Source organism: Stenella coeruleoalba (assembly GCF_951394435.1).
Source record: "Stenella coeruleoalba genome assembly, chromosome: X".
In the NCBI taxonomy this organism is placed as follows: domain Eukaryota; kingdom Metazoa; phylum Chordata; class Mammalia; order Artiodactyla; family Delphinidae; genus Stenella; species Stenella coeruleoalba.
The window spans coordinates 38,196,432-38,220,186 of NC_137152.1; the positions used below are offsets into that span (position 1 = coordinate 38,196,432).

At 47.9% G+C, this 23,755-nt stretch overlaps 1 protein-coding gene across 4 annotated transcripts; it reads right to left on the minus strand.

Annotated features, from left to right (window-relative positions):
* Positions 1 to 682: 682 nt before the first annotated feature.
* On the minus strand, positions 683 to 14,378 carry TFE3 (transcription factor binding to IGHM enhancer 3). Of its 4 annotated transcripts, none has more exons than XM_079910274.1 (10): positions 14,110 to 14,378; positions 11,717 to 11,830; positions 10,439 to 10,742; positions 9,530 to 9,775; positions 9,347 to 9,451; positions 7,027 to 7,144; positions 6,613 to 6,669; positions 6,360 to 6,435; positions 5,203 to 5,350; positions 683 to 1,486 (listed from the first exon to the last, which is right to left on the minus strand). In XM_079910274.1, the coding sequence occupies exons 1-10, from the start codon at positions 14,223 to 14,225 to the stop codon at positions 1,304 to 1,306; spliced, it is 1,467 nt and encodes a 488-aa protein (XP_079766400.1). In that variant the 5' UTR covers positions 14,226 to 14,378; the 3' UTR covers positions 683 to 1,303. The 4 variants fall into 4 exon arrangements, with proteins under 4 accessions (XP_079766400.1, XP_079766399.1, XP_079766398.1 ...); XM_079910273.1 differs by lacking the exon at positions 683 to 1,486 and adding an exon at positions 2,650 to 4,718; XM_079910272.1 differs by lacking the exon at positions 683 to 1,486 and adding an exon at positions 2,650 to 4,718 and having other exon boundaries at positions 9,347 to 9,775.
* Between the last annotated feature and the right edge of the window lie 9,377 nt (positions 14,379 to 23,755).

Genomic DNA, 23,755 nt, shown 5'->3' on the forward strand with positions numbered 1-23,755 from the left:
CATTTGCAAATATTTTCTCCCATTCTGAGGGTTGTCTTTTGGTCTTGTTTATGGTTTCCTTTGCTGTGCAAAAGCTTTGAAGTTTCATTAGGTCCCATTTATTTATTTTTGTTTTTATTCCCATTTCTCTAGGAGGTGGGTCAAAAAGGATCTTGCTGTGATGTATGTCATAGAGTGTTCTGCATATGTTTTCCTCTAAAAGGTTTATAGTGTCTGGCCTTACACTTAGGTCTTTAATCCATTTTGAGTTTATTTTTGTGTATGGTGTTAGAGAGTGTTCTAATTTCATTCTTTCACATGGAGCTGTCCACTTTTCCCAGCACCACTTATTGAAGAGGCTGTCTTTTCTCCGTTGTATATTCTTGCCCCGTTTATCAAAAATAAGGTGATCATATGTGCGTGGGTTTATCTCTTCTGCCCACTAATTTTAACATTTAGCGTTTAGCTGTGGATCCACTCCCCAGTAAGTATTACTGTGGTATTCTAATGGTAATTTTCTATTTATCTCATTCCTTCTATATTTATTATTTGGAATTCTAATGCAAGCAAGAGTTGTCCCATCTCCAGCATTTATTTACTTACCCAATTATATCACTGATATATATAAGCATGGAATCATGGATATTTAGTTTTTGGACTACAATACAGCACTACCATCTTTTTGTTGCTCAAATTGCTCCATATTTGGTTATTGGGAGTTCTTTCAGGTTGGCTCCTGCATCTTTATGACACACTCCCATCTTTTTTTGTTTAGATTCTTCCTTACTTTCTGGTACCACACAGTGCTCCAGGCTCATCATGTGTTTCCCTGCCCCGGCCTTAAAGTCAGCCATTTCTCCAAGGAGCCCTGGTTCCTTTCATTGGAGAATGGCATTTAGAAACCAAGATGTAGGTACTAGATGTGCTTGTTGCTTCTGGAATAGCACAATGTCTAGGCCTTCTCAATGGGCAGACAGAAACTGTCCAAGGAGACCAAGAAGATATGACAGCTCAACCCAATGTGGTAGGGAGCTTCTAAGATGTCCCCCCCCAGTGGTCCTACTGCTATTCATGATCTTGTGTAATCCTCTCCCGTGAGTAACTTGCTTATAACCAACAGAATGCCTCAATGGTCAGGGTATGTCACTTCCATGATTAGATTACAAGAGATAGTAACTTCTGTTTTGCTAGCAGACTCTTCTATTGCTGACTTTGATGAAGCAAAGTACATATGCTGTGAGCTGCCTCATGGAAGGAAAGGCACACATGGTAATGACTGAGTGCACCTCCAGCTGACAGCCAGCAAGGAACTGAGGCCCTCTGTTTAACAGGCTGCAGAGAACTGAGAACTGCCCCAAACAGTTGCATGTGAGTGCAAGTATGGAGCAGATTCTTCCCCAGTCTGGCTTTCAGATGAGTCCTCAGTCCTGTCCACACCTCCCCTGATTGTACCTTCTTGAGAGCCACTGGAGTAGAGGAGCCAGCTAAGCCAGCCTGGCTGCCTGACCTGCAAAAATTGGGAGATAATGAATGCATGATTTTTTAGCCACTAAGATTGTGGTAATTCGTTACACAGAAAGAGATAACAAACAGAGTATCCTTATTTGGATCCTAGAACAGAAAAAAGACATTCATGGAAACACCAGTGAAATCCAAATAAAGTCTGGAGTTCCTAGTACTGTGCCGATGTGATTTTCTTAGCCTTAATAAATGTGCCATGGTTATTCAGGCTGTTAACATTAGGGGGAGCTGGATAACAGGTATGAGAACTCTCTACTGTCTTTGCCACACTTCTGTAAATCTAAAATTATTTCAGAATACAAAGTTAAAAAAAAACACTTCTGGGTATTACATGTTATCTTTGTAAAATAAAGAGAATATATCCAATTTGAGGAGAAAAAAAATAAAGCTATCAGGGAGCCACCAGTCTGGTGGTAGAGGTTCAGCAACCAGGCCCTAGGGCTCACAGTACGTTAGGCTAGAAAGGGGCAGGCAGCAAGTGTGGTGGTCACAGCCTGATGGGGGTGACACAGGATCAGGCCTGATACCTGTCCTGGGAGTCAGTTCGGTTGAGAGATTCCAGGAATATTTTTTCCCCAGCCTAAGATACTTGTGTCTGTTCACTTCCATTTAAATTCCCCACAAATGTCAACACCTGTTCCAAAACCGAGTTGTTTGCTTGTTCCTCTACCTTTACGGTTTTTGTCTTTGCCATTTCCACCATCTGGAATACCTCTACTGTCTGCCAGGAGATATCCTCATATACTTCCTTATCAGCTTCAAAAGTGAACTTGCGGGCTTCCCTGGTGGCGCAGTGGTTGAGAGTCCGCCTGTGGATGCAGGGGACACGGGTTCGTGCCCCGGTCCGGGAAGATCCCACATGCTAGGCCCGTGAGCCATGGCCGTTGAGCCTGCGCGTCTGGAGCCTGTGCTCCGCAACGGGAGAGGCCACAACAGTGAGAGGCCCGCGTACCGAAAAAAAAAAAAAAAAAAGTGAACTTGCACGAAAATCTTCATTGGCCCGTCTGTCCTCAATGACTTTGTTCAAACCAGAGCCCTCACTTACCTAACTTTACCATTTAGCGCTTCATCCATTTACCAGCTGTATATCGTCAGATAGTTACTTAAACCCTGTTCTATTCGTGTTTCTTCAAACGTGAAATAGGAGTAAGAATCAGTACTTTCTTGATGAATATTCCTTAGAATAATAAATTGGGTAAAACAGTTAGGAGGCTGCCTAGCAGATAGTTAAGGACTGATTGCTTTTGTTTGTACACTGTTTTCTCCAGCCCCTCTATCTAACTTCTTGTACCCATCCCACTCAAATCTGTTTCTTCCAAGAACCTCATGAGCCATGCTCATTGCACAGACAAAAAGCAAGGACAGGAGACTCTTTGCCAAAGTTAAAAGCGCATCAAACACGCCTAGCATTTATTATCTTAATCACAAACCTACAGACCCCTTAGTACACCCTCCTCGGGGCTCGGCCCCAACAATCCAAAGCTGACAACCTTGGGTGTATGGGGTAGGAGGGATGGGGATGGGCAGGGAGTGTCTCTTGATAACTCTGAAATGGGGAAGATTTCTCCAAATGGAGAACTAGGTGGAGGCCAGAGGTTGGGGGTGACCTAGCTTCTGAGTAGGGGGTCAGTAAAAAAATTTCATAAAGAGGGTGTATATATGTTTTTGCAATCCTCCCCCTAAGCCTCTGCCTTGGTGAGACAGGCTTCTACTTGTTCCTGGGCTGGGGAACTCCCTGGAAAGGCCCCTTCCTTTATCTTGTTCCTCTACATGTTGTAAAAGAGTACTGGGGTGCTGGTTCTGGGAACATGGACCCAGTACCCCCTTATCTCCATCACCTCCCCAATCTACCCTTCAAGGAAGGAGGTAAAACTCTGCCCAAGTGTGGGGGTCTAACTCTCACTCACTCCTGATCTAGGTCTGGAATGTCAACCCACAAGATTTCAAGATCTGCCCCCTTCTTCAAGGGCCAGGTCGGCTTAGAGCCCTCCTAGGTTAAGTCACAATGGTCCCAGGTTAAGGCGGGGGAGCTTAAGTACCACTCCTCCCTGCAGTGTGGAATGATTGGATGGGATGTTGCTAAGAGACGAGGGCTGTGATCTCCACAAAGTTGCCTGATCTTACTGACTCCTCCACTGAAATACCTGCGCCGGGCTGTTCCTATAGGGAAAGGGCGGGGCCTGACTCCTCCATTGCTAGAAGGCCAGGACTAAGTTCCCAGGTAAAGGGGTTGGCTCTCATCCTCACTTCTGTTCTTTGCCTGCGCAGGGCAGGGTTCATGGGGAAGGGGCAGCGCTTAAACCCCCAGGGTGGGACCTCCATTTTGACTCCTCTTCCTTGCCAGGATAGACTAGACTGTTGGTTCCAAGAGAGGGAATGGAGCAGTATCCTGACACTCTGTATCCCAGGAAACATGGCTAGGACAGTCCCTAGGGGCCAGGGGCTGACCTCATCCTGTCTCCTTCCCTCACCTGGGCAAGGGCGGGTCCCACGGGGCAGGGGTGAGGCTGCGTTCTGCAAGAGACAGGCCCTGATGCCCCTACCTTCTCCATGTCTGAAATACCTGCATTGGCCTGTCCTGTGGGGAAGGGGTGGGGCCTCATCTGACTCCTCCTCCTTGCCTGGTTATAGGGGTGGGGCCTCATCAGTCTCCTCTTCCCCCAGTACACCTGGGCAGGGCAATCTCATGAAAAGGTGGGGGAAAAGGCGGGGCCTCATCCTGACATGTCCTCCTTTCCTGGGTGGGGAAGTCCCAGGGGAGGGGTGAGGCCTGATCAGGACTCCTCCTCCATGCTGAAGCTGCTGCGGCGACTGCTGGCCTTGGAGACTGCAGGGGATACTGAAGAAAGCAGGGGATCGGAGGCAGCCCGCAGTGGGGACAGGGCGCCCCCTGACAGTCCCCCCACCACCCCCTCCTCCTCCTCCATCAGAATGTCCTCCAGCCCCAGGTGGAAGGGGTCCCCCAGATCCCCCAGGTGGTCGCTGGGAAAGTGCAGGTCCAGAAGGGCATCTGAGGGTGGCGCTGGGGGCTGCTGATGGGGAGTACTCTGGGCAGGTCCCCCCGCTGCATGAAATGTTGCTGTGCCTGGCCTGCCCTCCTCTTCAACATCCAGCTGCTCTGGCTTGAGACTGTCAGAGGCTGAAGTTGTGGCCAGTGAGAGCAGCCCTGGGGTGGGAGGCACTGGCAGACCATGGATCTGGGCCTGCAGTTCTAGCTCCTGCAAAACGTAGCGGGGTGGGTGGTGGGGGTGGGATAAGATGGAGTTCAGAGTCCCTCAGAGGCAGAGGATATAACAGTTAAAAGGGTAGGCTGCCTGGGTTCGAATTCAGCCTCTGCCATTCACTAGTTGCGTAACTTCAGGCAAGTTGCTTACCGTCTCTGAGCCTCAGAGTCCCAACCTAGAAAGTGGGTATAATAATGGTCCCTGTCTCACAGGATTGTTGTGAGGATTAACTTAGTAAATGGAGATAAGGCTCTTGTCATAGTGCATGGCACAAGATAAAACACTGTGTCCGTTAACCAATATTCATTATTATTTTTGCTAATGTTATGATTACTACTTATCATCATCATCATCATGTGAGTCAGGAAGCCCGGGGATCCCCCAAATATGCCAGGAGGAGAAATCCTAGCCTGTTCTCCCTCTGCCTCTGCCTCCAGGAAGCCCCCCTCACCCCTGCCACCGCCTTCTCCTTCCAGACCTGAATTCGGAGCTGCAGGCTGCGGTTGGCTTGCTCCAGGGATCGCTGCCGGCTCTCCAGGTCTTTGGAGCGCTGTTGCTCCTTCTGCAACTTGCGGATGTAATCCACAGAGGCTTTCAGGATGGTGCCCTTGTTCCAGCGCATCTCCCTGTGGGGCCCAAGGGGAGGAAAGAAGGGAATGCTGCACATGGAGTCTCTCGGGAGCTGAAGGGGGCGATTGCACCAGGTAGATGGAGCACCCCGCCACATGCCTACAACTTGAGGCAGAGGGACATCAAGGGTACAGAATGCTCGGATGAAAACCACCTGCCTGGAACCTTCCAGTGATGCCCCATCACACCCCGAACCCAGAAAGCCCTCTCTGACCTGATCCCATACTGCTCCTCTTACCCATGCCCATCTGATTCATCTCACTGCAGCCACACTGGCTTCTCAATGCTCCTAGAACATGGAAAATCATTCCCACCTCAGGGCCTCCATCCCAGCTCTGCCCTCCACCTTGAACACTCTTCTCTCAGACACCCAGATGGTTCCTGCCTCACCTCTTTAGGCTCTTTATTCAAGTATTTCCTCATCAGTTGAGGCCTGCCCTGTCCCCACCCTCCTCACCCCAAACTGTGACCCTCCCCAATATCCCATCTTCCCTCCGTTCTTGATTCCTCTCCACAACACTCATCATAACCACCGGAGTTTACATATTTATCTTCTTTGCTGTCTGTCTGCCCCCACTAAAACATCAGTTCCATGAGGTCAGGGATTTTTGTGCATTTTGTTCCCTCTGGTATCCTCAGGGCCTAGCATGGTACCTGGCACAAAGCAGAAGCAGCTCAATACATTTTTTGAGTAAATAAAGGAGGTACTAAATAAGCGGAAAACTGTCTATGTCGTACAGGGGGGCAGATGACGTGGACCATAATGTCATGGACCATGGACCATAATGTCATGGACCATAATGTCATGCACCTAAAATTTTAGATGGGAACACGGTGAGGGGCTGCCACCCTGCTCAGGGTGAGGAAAGCTGGGTGAGAAAGGGGCAAAGGAGCAGGACTGCCTGGGTGGTTCCCACTTAGGGCGGGCCCACCCGGGAATGACTTTCAGGGAGTGGGGCCCCCACCCCACCTTCCACCGGCCTGGGGCTCCTGGCCCAGACTCACGGGTCACTGGACTTGGGGATGAGGGTGCCCAACTCCTTGATCCTGTCGTTAATGTTGAATCGCCTGCGACGTTCAACTTTGAAGGCGGGGGAGAGAAAGAGAAAGTGGGAAAGAGTCGTCAATAGGCTGAGAAGCGAAGAGGAGAAACTGGGGAATTGGGAGGCTGCTGCAGGGAGAGGCCCCCAAGGAAGGCCGGGCGCAGAGTGAGGCTGGGCTGCACAGCACGTGGGCAGGAGCACGCGCTCTCACTCACTCAGGTTGTGATTGTCTTTCTTCTGCCGTTCCTTCAAAAGGGCCTTGGCCTCTGTCTCTGGAAGAGAGTGCAGGAGGTGGTCAGGGCCTCTGGGCCTGGGAAAGATGACAGACGATGGTGGGCAGCATGTGCAGCCACTGGGGTAGGCTTTGGTGGGCGCAGGCAAGGGGAGTGCCACCATTTTTACAATTTTTAAAGAAGCCATGGTGACAGGCCACTTGTTAAACCCAAGAGGAGAGGGAGTGGAGTGAAAGCAGGACCACGGGCCATATGGACAAAGATGGCAAACAGCTCCCATTTCTGTCTGTTTAAACCCTCTTCCCTTAGAATCAGGCCTGACCCCCAGACCTGGTAGATATGGGGCTCACCCTGGGGTATATGATAATTGCACGGGGCCAAGACCCTAGCCCTTACCAGAGATCTCCCGTTTGATATTCGGCAGCTCAGCTGGACAGGAGTTGCTGACAGTGATGGCTGGCGTGGCCACACCCTGACTACTGTACACATCAAGCAGATTCCCTGACACAGGCAGCTGCAGGCAGGGAGAGCGGAAAAATGATGGTTGGAAACAGACCCCAGGCTCGGCCCCTTCTTCGACCAGGTTCCTGACCCTCCACACACCCCAAAGATGGGCTCCCTCATGCAAGGATTGGCTGGCCCAGCATGGAAACCCTTCCTTCTCCTTCAAGGGAATTTCACACAGCCACTCAACAGGGAAGACAGGGTCAAGGGGACCTACCCTGCTTTGCTGGGGGACTAGAGCCTGCCTGGCCTGCTCATCGTGTCCCCATAGCCCCTCGAATCCCCCAGTGACTTCTGAAGCCCCTCTCTCAAACCCCGGCATTGGCTCTGAGAAGTGCTAGAAAACCACCCTTCTCAGGTCTTTGTCAGCTCCAATGCAACATTTCAGCCCCTCCTAGAGCTACATTCCAACTCAGCATTCTTGGAACACTCCAACCCAGTCTTCTCAGACCTTGGGAAATTGTCATGGCAACATTCCACCCAAAATCTGGCCTTTTGGAGAGTTCCAGCCCAATCTCCGGTCTTCTGCTGTGACTGCGTTGCATATAGTCTCCGGCTGCCATGCACCGAAGTTCTCATCTGGCACCCTCTTGCACATTCTGATCTCTCAGGATTTCTTGTCCAACTACTCAACAAGCACTGTTTTTATGTCAGCCTAGTTTTTTTTTTTTTCTCTTTCACACTCTCCTGGATACATCCTAGGGCAATGAACTAATCCATAAGTAATCAGTCCCACCTCTTGATGAGTTTTCATCTCCTGAAACCCCCACTAGACTGCTGGATCCATCCAATCTCTAGCTGTGCCCAAATCAATGAAAAATTCTGATAAATTGGTACCATTTTTACATGTGCTTCTATCCTCTTGGTAAGTTGGAAAGAAGTAAAGCTTATAGGCACTTGGTATGTCCCAAAACGAGTTATGAGACTCTTGGAATGTTCAGAACCAGAATGTTAAAATTCATTGGTGCAGCTCCTGCTCTAGAAAGTTTTATCAAGTCTTTACAAGGACCCAGCCTCTCGGCACAGTTCACTTTAAGAGATGTGGTATGTTCTAGTCACTTCAAGGTCCAACCACATCAAATCTGGACACCTTTGGCATATTATGTTCCAATCACTTCATGGTCTGCGTGTGTCTTCATGACCTGAATGTCCTGGTACATTCAAAACGCTACAAGATAATCTGTATAACAGAGAGCTTCTCTGTTAATTTTGGCCTATGTTGTTAGAAATAAGATTATACCTTGCATGTTTAGAGTAAGTTTCTGTCCATCTCTGCACTAAAAAATTTAGAGAGTTACAAGCTCTAAAGTGCTATAGAGAAACATCACTTAGGGGAGGAAGGTGGAAGTGTATTTATGTTGGAGTGTAAGCATGTGTGGAAGCCTCGCAGCACCAGGACTTGGCCCTGTTCTTAGAGCATCCTCTATCCATTCTCTACCTGTCCTGCTTCAAGAGTTCCAGCTGGCCTGCTGTGAAGCCAAGAGCTACTTTGGAGTGCTGGCTGCAGGATTAAGCCAATTCTTATGCAACTGACTCAGTTCTTAATGGCCATTTCTTCTAAAAAGTTTCTTTTGTGTGTGGAGGAGGGTGTGGGTCTTGGGATAGGGGTGAATTTGAGGTTTAAAGTTTAAACTAGAAATAAGATGATGTGGTCTGCTTGCTCTCTGTTTAGATAGGCTTTAAGACCAATTGGATTTACATGGAGGCCAGGCCAGAGAATGGTAATCGATGACTTGTGTGCAGACAAGCATTTATCCAGGTTGCATTGTCCAAATTGGTTTGTTAAAGCTCCAGGTTACATTCTTACACAAAGAAAAACATTCAGTAAACATGAGACAAGTTTAGGAAAACTTAATAAAAAAAACCTGTCTTATACTCAAAACAAACAAACAAACAAAATGCTACAAGAGCCCCACCTCTTGGTCCCTCCCACAGTGAAGCTTCAGTGCTTCGGTATGCCCTAATAGCTCCATGAAGTCCCCACCGTGTAGATATCAAAATCTACAAGGTTCACCTCTCCATGCAGTGCAACATGGCCCCAGGGCACTGGTGTGCCCCATTCTCAACATACAGCCTCTATCTCTATCTCAGTACAATCCAAGGTGACAGTCTCTTATGTACACAGCTAGCCTGCCCGAGTGTATATAAGATATCCCTCAGTGATAGACGGATGCGCTAATTTTTAGACCAACCTCCCATCTCAGGGCCTCACCGTGCTGGGGAGCTGCAGCCCCGTGGTGCCTCCAGGCAGATAGCTGAGCATCTCATCGTTGTAACTGGACTCCAGGCTGATGATCTCATCGATGACATCATCAATCTGGGAGAAGAAATATGGAAGAGCCTTAGAAGAAGCTGGGGCAGGGGGAGCATGGGAGGGTCGTCTGCAGCCACTCACCTCCTTCTCTGAGCTAGACCCGATGGTAAGCAGTGCCATGGGGCTGTTGGGAGCACTGCCAGTGGGGCCAGTAGCATGGGCAGCCTCAGGGGCGGGAAGTGGCTGGGCACTAGCAGCCCCCGGTGGTGGGGTGAGGGCCTGGGACGCCAGCTTGGGCCCAAGTGTGGTGGACAGGTACTGCTTCACCTGCTGCCGGCGCGCCTGCTGCAGGTGGTAGCGCGTCGGGTTCTCCAGATGGGTCTGTACCTGTGGAATGTGGGGGAGACAGGATGGGAGGGAACAAGGTAGAACAGGGCTCAGAGGGGTGACTCTGAGCCCCAGCTTGCCCCACAGAAGTCATCTGTTCCTAGGCTCAAGATGGCAAACCAGGCCCAGAATCTGAGAACCCTCTCCCACCCCCAAATACTGATTAAAGTCTCCCCTAGGACCCAAACTCCGTTTCTCAGAGATCCTTCACAGCCCTCAAGATCTACCCATGGGTGGCAGAATCCTTCACAGTTTCTGGAGCACCCTGTCACAGTCCCCAAGAGGCCCCCCGCAAAGCTGGTGACCCCACCTAACAGACATGGGAACTATACATGGCTTCCCAAGACACTCCAATGACCAAAGAATTCCTAATGCATAACCATATGTGAAGTGCTTCCTACAAAGCCACTTCACAGACTCCAGGGCCCACTCAGGGCACTCATGAGCCTCCATGATCCACCAAGACATCCTATGGCCCCCAAGAACCCCTCACAACTCCACAAGAATGCCTTGGAAACCCTAAACACAATGGGATACTAGCACAGCCCCCTTTTAACAGTACCTGAGACCTTCCTTAGAGCCCCTAGGACCTCGTCCCAAAGCCACCAGGACCAATCCTCAGTCACCAGGAGCCCCTCCCAGGGCCTCTGGATGTCACCTTACCTTGAGCACCTCCCTGGGCACCTGAGCAGGGGGAGGACGACCCAATGTGTGGCCCCCAGCAGAGACGCCGACCACAGAGATGGCAGGAGAGGCAGGTGCAGGACTAGGGAAGGGAGAGGCTGCAGCCTGTTCCCGACGCTCACGCCTCTCCTGCTCCTGGGCCTGGGCCCGCATTAGCTGCTGCCGCAGCAAGACCCGCGATGAAGAAGATGACGACATGGCAGGGGTCCTGGAGCCCCCTGCAGAAGATGATGCAGAGAGTGTAGCTGGGGTGGCTGGTGTGGCCTGCAGTGATATTGGGAGGCTGTGGAATGGGAAATACGGGGCCACAGGTAAGCTAAAAGTCTCGGCCCAAGCCTAAGGAGTCACAGTGCGATGGAGCAGACATTCGAACCTGGCCTGTTCTCTGCCTTCAGAAGCCACAATGTGGAGGGGAGATAAAGGAACCAGACCTGGTCACAACCCTCAGGGGTCACAGTCTGGTGGGGGAACTTTAGCCTGCAGTCCTTATGGTGAAGCCTGGATTTGGGCCTGTTCGTATATCAAGCGGAGATACCATTGTTCAGCTCTGCGAGCTATTTACAGGAGAGCAGAAGGAAACAGAATTGAGGTTGTGGGAGTAGATACAGACACAGAGGGCTCATTAAGCTCAATTTGGGGCTGGAGATGCTCCCTGAGCTCCTGGGGGTGGGCATCAATCTATATGGGCAACCGCAGGCCCTTCTTCCTCCCCTGCCTGGGCCTCTGGTCCCAGGAGCTAGTCAGTCTCGAAAATCTCAGAGATTTCACAATCCTCCCTTCCTGCCCCTCTTCCAGGTCCCCTCCCCTCTCTTAGAGCCCAGGCCCATGACTCAGCACATTTAGACTTTCAAGCTTGGGGGAAAGAAGAGACCAGCAGGGGTTCTTCAAGGGCTGGGAGTGGGTGAATTTGTTGAGTTGGGGGGGGGGTGACCAGGGGTTATGGGAATGGCTCCGCCTACTTGGGGGCTGGGCTTGAGCAGGCCACGCCCTGTGTCTGGGAACTCCAGGCACGCTGCAATTTTTATCTATGAATGGATGTGCAGGTGGGGGAGGAAGCAGGGGAGATTTTGTCTGAGATACTAGAATCCTAGCTTGGCCTCCTGCTTTCCACATGCTCTTTCTGGCTCTTAATTTTACTATCTGGAAAATTCAGGCTGGTGAGAGAATGGGTTGGGCTGGCACTGAGGGCCTCTGCCCATCAAGAGGGGATGGAGGGGCCTGAGGAATTGGGAGGGGAGTCAGAGAGAAGAGACATACCTTGAGCGTAGAGATAGGGGCTGGCTTTTGAGCTCGTAGAAGCTGTCAGGATCAAGGACGTTTTCTAATTCGATGTCAGCAACAATCCCGGATTCCGGAAGCAAAGAGTTCAGGCTGAGGGTGGGGGGAAGGCAGGGTGATGGTCAGTGATTGTACGGAGACGTCATTCCCCTGAGAGAGACAGAGACAGAGACAGAAGAGAAAAGAAGAGAAGAGAAGCATACACCAGGAGAGAGGAGAATAGAGTGTATCCCTCACATTCAGCCACTTTGCTGAAACCACCACCATGAATTCCCATGTCTTCTCCCCTCTCCACTCTCTTTTGCTCCGTGTTACCCATAGTTCCTTAAGATTAAAAATAATAAGCTTGAACCCCAGATCCTCGATCTAACAATCACCTGGGTGTACAACCTGGGTTTCAGGAGAATAGAAACGAAGAGTTGAGGAATGACAATTCACTTTGTGGGATTCCTGACTTTGCATTCAGAGTTCTCCCAGCCCCCACACCCCCCATTGTTTTCCTGGCTGCTGAATGTGAGACCACATAGGTCCACAGGCATACTGCACGGTAGGGGCTTCCCTCGGCAGAACAGTCCATTGTAACACAAACTGAATGCATCACAAAGAGAACTGGGGTAGCTGATTCACTTTACTGAAGGATCCACTACTTCCCAAAAGAGCTCCCGGCCACCAACCCTGCCCCAGCCAGAGTTTGTGGGATGTGAACACGCATCCAAAAACAAGATGGAAATAACAAAGGCTCCCCTCAGTCCAACAATCTTGGATTGACAAGAGGGAGAATTTGGGTGGATGATCTGCTTTATAGGAACATTCTTTTCTTGGTCAGAGGAGCTTGCCCAGCACTCTCCAGTTTTTTCGACAGATCAAAACACAAACACACCTCCAATACCAACACCCACTGACACACAAACTAAGAAGCCATGTACACCAGTCCCTTTCAACTATCGCCACTACTGTGATGATCTAGGTTGCTATAAAGGCATCAGGAGATGGTAAATTCATATATTGAAAGGCTCCTGCTCAACCCTCCATGCTGGCTGCAAGACCCTAGTGTGTAGGGGACATTAACATGCAGGCAGATAGATATGCATCCTTGAATTTAGTCAAAGATTTATAATCCTGAGATTGTCGTTGACTTGCCCCTCCCCAAGAATCTGTCTTCCTCCCTTTCCTCACTCACAGACGGGGCCCTAAAACCACCCCAGGAAGTCGGGAAGAGGAAGCTGGGGAGCCGCTGAGCTCAGCACAATCCCAGGCAGAAAGTAGGCGAAGCCCCCTCCCATGCTCACACTTCCATTGCACAGAAGTTGGAAGAGGTGGGCACTGAAATGAGCAGGGTATGGACAGAGAAGGCTGGGGCTTCCAGGCCCACTGATGGAAGTGAGGCTAAGAGGTCAGAGAGGACCCACCCAGGCAGGGATGGTGCAATTGGTGCTCATTCCAGCTCTAGGGTCAGATTCAAGATTGCCTCCAGGGCCTGAGAGACAGACTGGGAAGGTGAGATAAAAAAAAAAAAAAAAACCTCTGTGTCTGTGTGTGTGTAGGGGGTGAAAAGAGCTGGCTGAGAGGCTAGGGCAGGTGGCAACAAGAACAAGACCCTCCTGTGGGTTCCCAAATAAGGTCTGAGGCCTTCTCTGGGCTAAGAGGTAGCACCATCTCCATTGCCTGTCTGTCTGACTAGTTTCCCATTCAAGCCCCTATGGGGTGTGGGAAGAGGGCTTTTCCACTACCCAGCTGGATGGGTGGGCAGGCGAAGGGATTATTCTGATCAAGTCTTGATGAATGTTGCTTTTCTTGTTCACTCACACACACTCACAAGGCTGGTCCCACGCAGTATATCCGAGATACCCCCAAATCCCTCCAGAGTCATTTTATCCCCAAACACAGCCTCCAGCAACCAGCCACTGGGAGTCACCAAGCTCCCAAGACAGCACCTCTATCTCCCAGGACGTCTTCTCTGAGGGAAAAAGTCCCTTAAAAATCAGTGCCTCACCTACAGAGTGCCCCCTCAAATTCATTCCCCTCATATCTGACTCAAAGACCCCAAATTCAGCCTCTAGTCAGAGTCTCAGTCCCTGAAGTTCAGCTACCCTAGACTAGTTTTTGGACACAACAGAATCAGCCCCTCGAGACCGAGTCAAGGGCCCCCGCCAAATCTGAACTAGGCCTCCCTTACTGCACTTCCACGACTCCTTTAAGCCTCAGTCCAAGCAAGCCACCGCCAGATTCCTTAGGTGCCCCCCCAAGTCAGGCGCTCAGACGTCCTCCAAGACTAGGCCGGGGCCTCCAATCACAGTCCTGGGCCCCCGCTGCCCCCAGATAAGGCCCCCGGGAACCCCAGTTAGCACTACCGGTCCCAGGCGGTCCCGCACCTGAGCAGCTGGGCCGAGTCGGCCGGCCTGCGCTCCTCCAACAGCACGAACACGGCTCGAGGGCCCTCCGCGCTGGCCTCTACGCCGTCCCGAGCTGGCTCGGCCGCATGAGACATGACGCCCGGCCCCGGGCGAGCCCCGCCAGGCCGGTCGGGCCTCGGCCCGGTCCCCCTAACAAAATAAGAGTCCCCCTCCCCCGCTCGCCACCGCCTCCTCCGCTAAGCCATGGATCGAGCTCTGCGCGGGCGGGCGGGCGGCGTCGGGGAGATGGGATGGGCTGTGAGTCATCCCCCGCCCAGAACGGACCAAACCGCCCCCCCAACCTAACCCCGGACGACCGCCCTCCTCCCCCTCGTCCTCTTCCCCCTCCTCCCTGGGCTGGGGAAACTCCACAGGAAGTGACCGCACTGAAGATAGACAGCTCGCTGGGCCACGCCCTCCGGGTGAGGCGGCCAATCGTTGAGGGGTGGCTCAAGGGCCCGCCCTAAGCTACGCCTCCGAAGCCGAGAGAGAACTAGATTCCGCAGGCCCTTATTCCGAGAAGGGGGCACCGAGGCCACGCCCTCAGAGACAGAGGCAAATCAATGAGAGGTAATTAGATTGAACCACGCCTCCTCTTCTCAAATTATCCCTCCGCAAGATATTAAGCCGCTCCTTGGGTTCTCTGCGCCTGCGTACTGATGGCCAGTCTGCGCGCGGAGGGTCTCCAGGACACGCTTCTAGCTTCGGAAACGCGCCCTCTATAGGCCAATATTCATAGTATCCACTCTCTAAACCGCGCTCCAACTTTGATCTAGCGGTGCCTCCTCAGCCAAAGCCATAGCCTTGAGGCCTAGGCAGCTACATTCCCGGAAGGTGCGCGCCAGAAACCCCACCCTTTTGGTACCTACAGTCCAGCCGCCCAGCTGGTTTTCCTGGAAGCGGTCCGCCTACTCTATGTCATTTAGAGCGGTTGTTGTACTAGGTCGTTGCGCTGCACTGTAGGTGCTTAGTGAATCCTTGGCAGATGGATGAATGAGTGGAAGGATGGAAATTAGATCTGGCCCCTTCTGTGGTTGACTTCTGGAATTATAAAGACCAAGGTTTGAATATGGGCAAGGGACTTACCCTCTCTGAGCCTCAGCTTTACTGGTCTGTCAAATGGGAGTCATAATACCTGTTTGACAGGGTTGTTATGAGGATTGGAGGTTATTTTTGAATAGTGCTAGCAGGTTGTTTGACATACAATAATCTCTCCAAAAATTGATTGACTCATTTGTGCACTGATTTAACATTCATTGAGCTCCTCTGTGTGCTAGATACATGCAAGCCGGCTTGCACACAGCAGAGGGTCCCACCCATACGTTCAGATGCACAGTCAGCTCACAAAATACCCAGACCCACGACCTTCCCTTTATCCCTCCCAACATCCCGAGATCATGCCCATCAGTTGGACCACTGGGAACTTCGCTGAGCGCCCATTTGCCTTGCACCTTCCTGTATTGGCACCCTTATTTCCCAAGTTGGCTTGGTAAACACGCACATCCCCACACGCTCACACACAAACATTACCCACATAATAAAGACAATTCTTCCCAAAATTAATCTTTAAAAAAAAATACATTACCAATAAAATTTGCAAAATGAAACTTGTAGACCTGATGTTAAAATTCCTACGGTGCCTTAAATACACAAGAATATCTAATTTTATAAAAGAAAAAGAAAGAGGAGGGCGTCATCTTACCAGATTCAAAATATCTGACAAAGCTCTAGTTATTAAAACATTGTGGGACTTCCCTGGAGGTCCAGTGGTTAGGACTCCACGCTTCCACTGCAGGGGGAGCGGGTGGATCCCTGGTCGGGGAACTAAGATCCCGTGTGCTGAGCAGCCAAAAATAATAAAATAAAATAAAATAAGCACAGGGAAATACAAACATAAAAAGAAACATCATGATATGGGAGTAGGAATAGAAAACTAGATCAATGGTACAGAAAAAAAAATCCAAAAATCGACCTAGGTATTGTGGGAATTCATAAATGACAAAAGTGATATTTCAAGTCACTGGGAGAGAGATGAACTATTTACTAAAGTAGTTTGGGGAGAAATGACTGTCTTTTGGGGGGAGGGATTAGATCCCTAATTTACTCAATTCAGAAAAATTAATTCCAGATTGGCTAAAGACCTAACCATTAAAAAAGAACCTATAAAAAATATCAGAACAGGGCTTCCCTGGTGGCGCAGTGGTTGAGAGTCCGCCTGCTGATGCAGGGGACACGGGTTCGTGCCCCGGTCCGGGAAGATCTCACATGCCGCGGAGCGGCTGGGCCCGTGAGCCATCGCCGCTGAGCCTGCACGTCCAGAGCCTGTGCTCTGCAACGGGAGAGACCACAACAGTGAGAGGCCCGCGTACCGCAAAAAAAAAAAAAAAAAAAAAAAAATATATATATATATATATATATATATATATCAGAACAAAATATGTTTGGAGACTATGTTTAAGTCTTTGGCAAAAAAGTAGGCCTTCTTAAACAGGATACAAAAAGCAAAAGCTATAAAGAAAAGTAACAATAAGCAACATTTACCGGTCATTCTTGGCATTTTATCTGTATTCATTCATTTTAATCCTCAAAACAGACCTCTGAGGAGGGTTCCATTTATTTTCCCAACCTACAGATTAGGAAACCAAGGTACAGCAAAGTTAAGTCACTTTTACTAGGTCACACCAGTTTATAAAACCTGGGATTGGAACCCAGGCACACTTTTTAAAAAAAAATTTTTTTGTATTTTTCTTAGTTTGAATGAGGCTGCCATCTTCTTCTTCTTCTTCTTCTTTTTTTTGTGGTACACGGGCCTCTCACTGTTGTGGCCTCTCCCGTTGCAGAGCACAGGCTCCGGACGCGCAAGCCCAGCGGCCATGGCTCACGGGCCCAGCCGCTCCGCGGCATGTGGGATCTTCCCTGACCGGGGCACGAACCCGCCTCCCCTGCATCGGCAGGCAGACTCTCAACAACGGCGCCACCAGGGAAGCCCGAGGCTGCCATCTTTTTTTCCATTTATTTTATTTTATTTATTTTATTTATTTATTTTTGGCTGCATTGGGTCTTCATTGCTGCGTGCTCTCTGTCTCTGTCTCTGTCTCTCTCTGGAAGCTGGGGTTTCATTGCAACGCAACTGAGGAGCGGGGTGAATGGGAGATACGTAGGGAGAAGAGAGGGCAGTTGGATGGTGAAATTGGGGATGTTTATAGAGAGATATGAGGGGTGATTGAGGGTGGTTTGGGGTGAGGTTGGGGTCTATTACAGGACAGTTGGCACACAACTAAAGGACCACCACGTCTTCAAGAGGAATGGGGCTGTTAGAGGACCGTTTAAGAGTACAGGTGGCAGCTTTTGGAGGGTAAATTGGGAATACTCTCTGGGGGGTTGGAAGATGGTTTGAGATGCAGTTGGAGGGACTATGGAAGGTTAGTGTGTAGTCTTTTGTAGTTTAAGGAGTTGTTAATAAAACTGTTAACTGTCATAGGATAGTGTGGTAGCCTAATGCCCCCCCCAAAAGATATCCATGTCCTAATCCCTGGAACCTGTAAATGTTACCTTATACGTCAAAAAAAAAATGGTTTACACATGTGATTAAATTAAGGATTTTCAGATAGAGAGATTATCCTGGATTATCTGAATGGAACCTAATTGTAACCCCTAATTGTAAGTCCTTATAAGAAGAAAGAAGAGAGACAGATTTGACAAACCATAAAGGAGAAGGCATTGTGACCACAGAAGCAGAGATTGTAGTGATATGGCCACAAGCCAAGGAATGCCAGCAGCCGCCAGAAGCTGGAAGAGGCAACAGATTCTCCCCTAGAGCCTCCAGGGAGAGTATGGCCCTGCCGACTCCTTGATTTTGCCCAGTGGAATTGATTTTGGACTTCTGGCCCCCAGAACCATGAAAGAGTAGATTTCTTTTTTTTTTTTTTTTAATTTTTGGCCGTGCCACGCAGCATGTGGGATCTTAGTTCCCCGGCCAGGGATCAAATGCACTCCCCCTGCATTGAAAGTGTGGAGTCTTAACCACTGGACCGCCAGGGAAGTCCCATAGATTTCTTATATTTTTAATCCACCAAATTTGTGGTAATTAGTTACAGCAGCCACAGGAAACTAATATAGATTTTGGTACCTGGATATGTGATGCTGCTGTGTCTTAGTCTGCTTGGGCTGTCATAACAGAATACCACAGACTGTAGTATTAAACAACAGAAATTTATTTTCTCACAGTTCTGGAGGCTAGAAGTCCAAGATCAAGGTGCCATCTGAGTTGATTTCTGATGAGAACCGTCTTCCTGACTTGCAGATGACTGATATTTGCTGTGTCCTCACGTGGTCTTTCCTTTGTGCATGTGCACTCCTGGTGTCTCTTCCTCTTCTCATAATGACACCATTCCTATTGGATAAGGGCTCCACCCTTATGACCCCATTCAACCTTAATCATCTGCTTAAAAACCCTATTTCCAAATACAATCATTTGGGGGGTTAGGGCTTCAACAAATGAATTGGGGGGGTTGAACACAATTAATTCCATAACGCGTTGCAACAAATACCTAAAAGAATTGAAGTGGCTTTGGAATTGGATAGTGGGTAGAGGCTGGAAGAATTTTGAGGCACATGATAGAAAAAGCCTAGATTGCCTTGAATAGACTGCTAGGAAAAATATGAATGTTAAAAGCACTGCTGGTGAAGGCTCAGAAGGAAATGAGGAGCACAGTAGAGAAAGCATACATTGTCTCAGAGAATACGTATATCATCATAAACAGAATATTGGTAGAAATATTAATGTTACAGGTGCTGCTGTTAACAGGGCTCAAGGAAATGAACATGTTATTGGAAACTGGAGAAAAGAAAATCCTTATTATATAAGGCAGAAAACTTAGCTGAATTGTGTCGTACAGTTGTGTGGAAAGCAGAGCTTGTAAGTGATGGACTTGAATATTTAGCTGAGGAGATTTCCAACGAAAATGTTGAGGTACTGCCTGGTTTCTTCTTGCTGCTTATAGTAAAATGTGAAAGGAAAGAGATAAATTGAGGGAAGAACTGTTAAGCAAAATGGAGCCAGGATTTGATAATTTGGAAAATTCTCAGGCTGTCCAGATTGTAAAAGACATAAAATTTAGGAGATTCACTGTCAGGAAAGTATGCTCTGGAGAGAAAGCCAAGGGTGTGGCTGGACAGCCTTTTGCTAGTACTAAAGAGATTTTGTGTGTGACTCATGGATCCTCTCAACCATCTCAGTAGAAGTCAGGAATAGAGATGGGATTATCCATGAAAAATTTGAGGAGGACCCTCTTGTCTAATGATGTGAATCCTTGTGCCTTCCATGGGAGATCCAAAAGATTTTTCAGAATGTTATACTGATGGAAACACTGCCTGATTGGCTTGAAAAAAAAAAAGAGATAGGATGAAATTAAGGAAGGATTTTGGACTCCCAAAATTTTACTGGAAGGATACAGGCTAAAACTACTCAGCAGCAAACATGTGCTACCCTTCAAGGGAAAGAAAGAATGACTCTGAGGACACAGCCTTGAGCCCAGAGGTAGAGCATCAAGCCACAGAGGATTTATTATTCCCAGGCCTTGAAACTGAATGAAACTTGCCCTGCTGGATTTCACCATTTCCTGGGACCAGTGACACTTTTTTTCCTTCCGTTTTCTCCCTTTTGGAATAGGAATGTCTATGACTCTCATCATATGCCTGTCCCACCACTGTGTTTTGGGAACAGATAACTTGTTTTCTAGTTCCACAAGTCCAGACCTGGAGAGTAATTTTACCTCAGGGTGGATCATACCCAGAGGCTCACTCGTGCCTGATTTAGATTATTTAGATGATGAGATTTGAAACTTCTGAGCTGATGATATTAAAGTCAGATTTTGAACTTGAGTTGATGCTGTAATGGGTTGAAATTTTGGAGTATTGGGATAAGGTACATGTGTTTTTCACATAGAGTGGATGTGCATCTTTGGAGGCCAAATGGTGTACTGTTGTAGGCTGAATGATGCCACCACCAAAGATATGCACATCCTGATTCCTGGAACCTTTGAATGTAACTTAGATGGAAGAAAGAGAAGAAAAGAAAAAGAAAAGGGACTTTGCAGTTTGTAGATGTGATTAAGGTAAGAATTTTGAGATGGGGAGATTATCTTGGATTATCCAGGTGACTCTAATCGTAACCATAGTGTCCTCGTAAGAGGGAGGCGGAGGCAGATTTGACAGAAAAGAAGGCAATGTGACAATCAAGCAGAGATTGAAGTGATGTGGCCACAAGCCAAAGAATGCTGATAGCCACCAAAAGAGGAAGAGGCAACAAGCAGATTCTCTCCTAGAGCCTCTGAAGGGAGCATGACCTGGCTGACACCTTGATTTTGGTCTTTTGGCCCCCAGAACTGAGAGAATAAATTTCTTATGTTGTTTTAAAATTTTTCTTATGTTTTAAACCACCAAATTTGTGGTAATTCATCACAGCAGCCACAGGAAGCTAATATAGATGGCTTCGGGGTAGATTTGGGGTTGTTGGAGGGACTTAGGGGTATGCTTGGAGGTGATTGAGGGCAGTTTGAGGGTATAATTGGGGCATTTGAAAGTGTTTGGGTGCAGTTGGAGCCATCAAAGGGAAGACCGACGTGGGGTTGTGGGAGTCACCAGAGGGTGGTTTGGAGGTATGGTTCTTGAAGGGTGGTTTGGGTGGTACGATTGGAGAAAACTGGAAGATGTTTTGTGGATATAGTTGCATGTCCCTTAGAATCCATGGGGAGATTGGTTCCAGGACACCCCCATGTGTGAATACCAAAATCCAAGGATGTGCAAGTCCCTTATATAAAATAGCATACTACAGTTAGTCCTCCCTATCCCTGGATGTGGGACCAGTGGATATGGAGGCCAACTGTAATTTAAGACAGCTATAGCTGTCATTGAAGAGTGGTTTGGAGGTATAGTTTGGGGCTGTAGCTGTGGGACCAAGGGAAGGTAGTTAAGGGGTATTTAGAGGCAGAGTTGGGGGCTCTCGGAAGGGAAATTGGGGGGGCGAGGTTTGTAATTGTTGGAGAGTAGCTTGGGATTAGAGTTGGGTATCACTGAAAGGGCACTTTGGGGATATTCTTGGGATTTAGAGGGCAGTTTGAGGGTAAAGTAGGGTCAGTTGGAAGGTTTGGGGATGAGGGTGAGGACCTGGTTGGGTAGTTTAGTGAGGAAGTTTGAGGAACAATAGTGTGGTTTGGGGATATAGTTGAAGGTTGGTGGGTACAGTCTGGGATGCAGTTTAGCGGCCTGTTTTGAGGTCTGGATGTCAGAGGGATTTTATGCGTTATAGTTGAGGAGCTATTAGTGGGTGATTTGGGGGGCAGTGAAAGATCATTGGAATACTATTCTCAGCAATAAAAGGAACAAACTGCTGATACATGCTACAACATGACTGAACCTCAAAAACATTATGCTAAGTGAAAGAAGCCAAACACCAAAAATCCACATATTGGATTTAAAAGGCAAATCTATAGAGACAGAAAGTAGATTAGCAGTTGCCTGGGAGTGGGAATGGGAACAGAGATTTTTTTTTTCTTTTTTTAACATCTTTATTGGGGTATAATTGCTTTACAATGGTGTGTTAGTTTCTGCTTTATAACAAAGTGAATCAGTTATACATATACATATGTTCCCATATGTCTTCCCTCTTGCGTCTCCCTCCCTCCCACCCTCCCTATCCCACCCCTCCAGGCTGTCACAAAGCACTGAGCCAATATCCCTGTGCCATGCGGCTGCTTCCCACTAGCTATCTACCTTACTACGTTTGTTAGTGTGTATATGTCCATGACTCTCTCTCGCCCTGTCACAGCTCACCCTTCCCCCGCCCCATATCCTCAAGTCCGTTCTCCAGTAGGTCTGCGTCTTTATTCCCGTCTTACCCCTAGGTTCTTCATGACATTTTTTCCCTTAAATTCCATATATATGTGTTAGCATACGGTATTTGTCTTTTTCTTTCTGACTTACTTCACTCTGTATGACAGACTCTAGGTCTATCCACCTCATTACAAATAGCTCAATTTCGTTTCTTTTTATGGCTGAGTAATAGTCCATTGTATATATGTGCCACATCTTCTTTATCCATTCATCCGATGATGGGTACCTAGGTTGTTTCCATCTCCGGGCTATTGTAAATAGAGCTGCAATGAACATTTTGGTACATGACTCTTTTTGAATTTTGGTTTTCTCAGGGTATATGCCCAGTAGTGGGATTGCTGGGTCATATGGTAGTTCTCTTTGTAGTTTTTTAAGGAACCTCCATACTGTTCTCCATAGTGGCTGAACCAATTCACATTCCCACCAGCAGTGCAAGAGTGTTCCCTTTTCTCCACACCCTCTCCAGCATTTATTGTTTCTAGATTTTTTGATGATGGCCATTCTGACCGGTGTGACATGATATCTCATTGTAGTTTTGATTTGCATTTCTCTAATGATTAATGATGTTGAGCATTCTTTCATGTGTTTGTTGGTAGTCTGTATATCTTCTTTGGAGAAATGTCTATTTAGGTCTTCTGCCCATTTTTGGATTGGGTTGTTTGTTTTTTTGTTATTGAGCTGCATGAGCTGCTTATAAATTTTGGAGATTAATCCTTTGTCAGTTGCTTCATTTGCAAATATTTTCTCCCATTCGGAGGGTTGTCTTTTGGTCTTGTTTATGGTTTCATTTGCTGTGCAAAAGCTTTGAAGTTTCATTAGGTCCCATTTGTTTATTTTTGTTTTTATTTCCATTACTCTAGGAGGTGGGTCAGAAAGGATCTTGCTGTGATTTATGTCATGGAGTGTTCTGCCTATGTTTTCCTCTAATAGTTTGATAGTTTCTGGCCTTACATTTAGGTCTTTAATCCACTTTGAGCTTATTTTTGTGTATGGTGTTAGGGAGTGATCTAATCTCATACTTTTACATGTACCTGTCCAGTTTTCCCAGCACCACTTATTGAAGAGGCTGTCCTTTCTCCACTGTACATTCCTGCCACCTTTATCAAAGATAAGGTGTCCATATGTGCGTGGGTTTATCTCTGGGCTTTCTATCCTGTTCCATTGATCTGTCTTTCTGTTTTTGTGCTAGTACCATACTGTCTTGATTACTGTAGCTTTGTAGTATAGTCTGAAGTCAGGGAGCCTGATTCCTCCAGCTCCTTTTTTCGTTCTCAAGATTGCTTTGGCTATTCGCGTTCTTTTGTGTTTCCATACAAATTGCGAAATTTTTTGTTCTAGTTCTGTGAAAAATGCCAGTGGTAGTTTGATAGGGATTGCATTGAATCTATAGATTGCTTTGGATAGTAGAGTCATTTTCACAGTGTTGATTCTTCCAATCCAAGAACATGGTATATCTCTCCATCTGTTTGTATCATCTTTAATTTCTTTCATCAGTGTCATAATTTTCTGCATACAGGTCTTTTGTCTCCTTAGGTAGTTTTATTCCTAGATATTTTATTCTTTTTGTTGCAATGGTAAATGGGAGTGTTTTCTTGATTTCACTTTCAGATTTTTCATCATTAGTGTATAGGAATGCCAGAGATTTCTGTGCATTAATTTTGTATCCTGCTACTTTACCAAATTCATTGATTAGCTCTAGTAGTTTTCTGGTAGCATCTTTAGGATTCTCTAT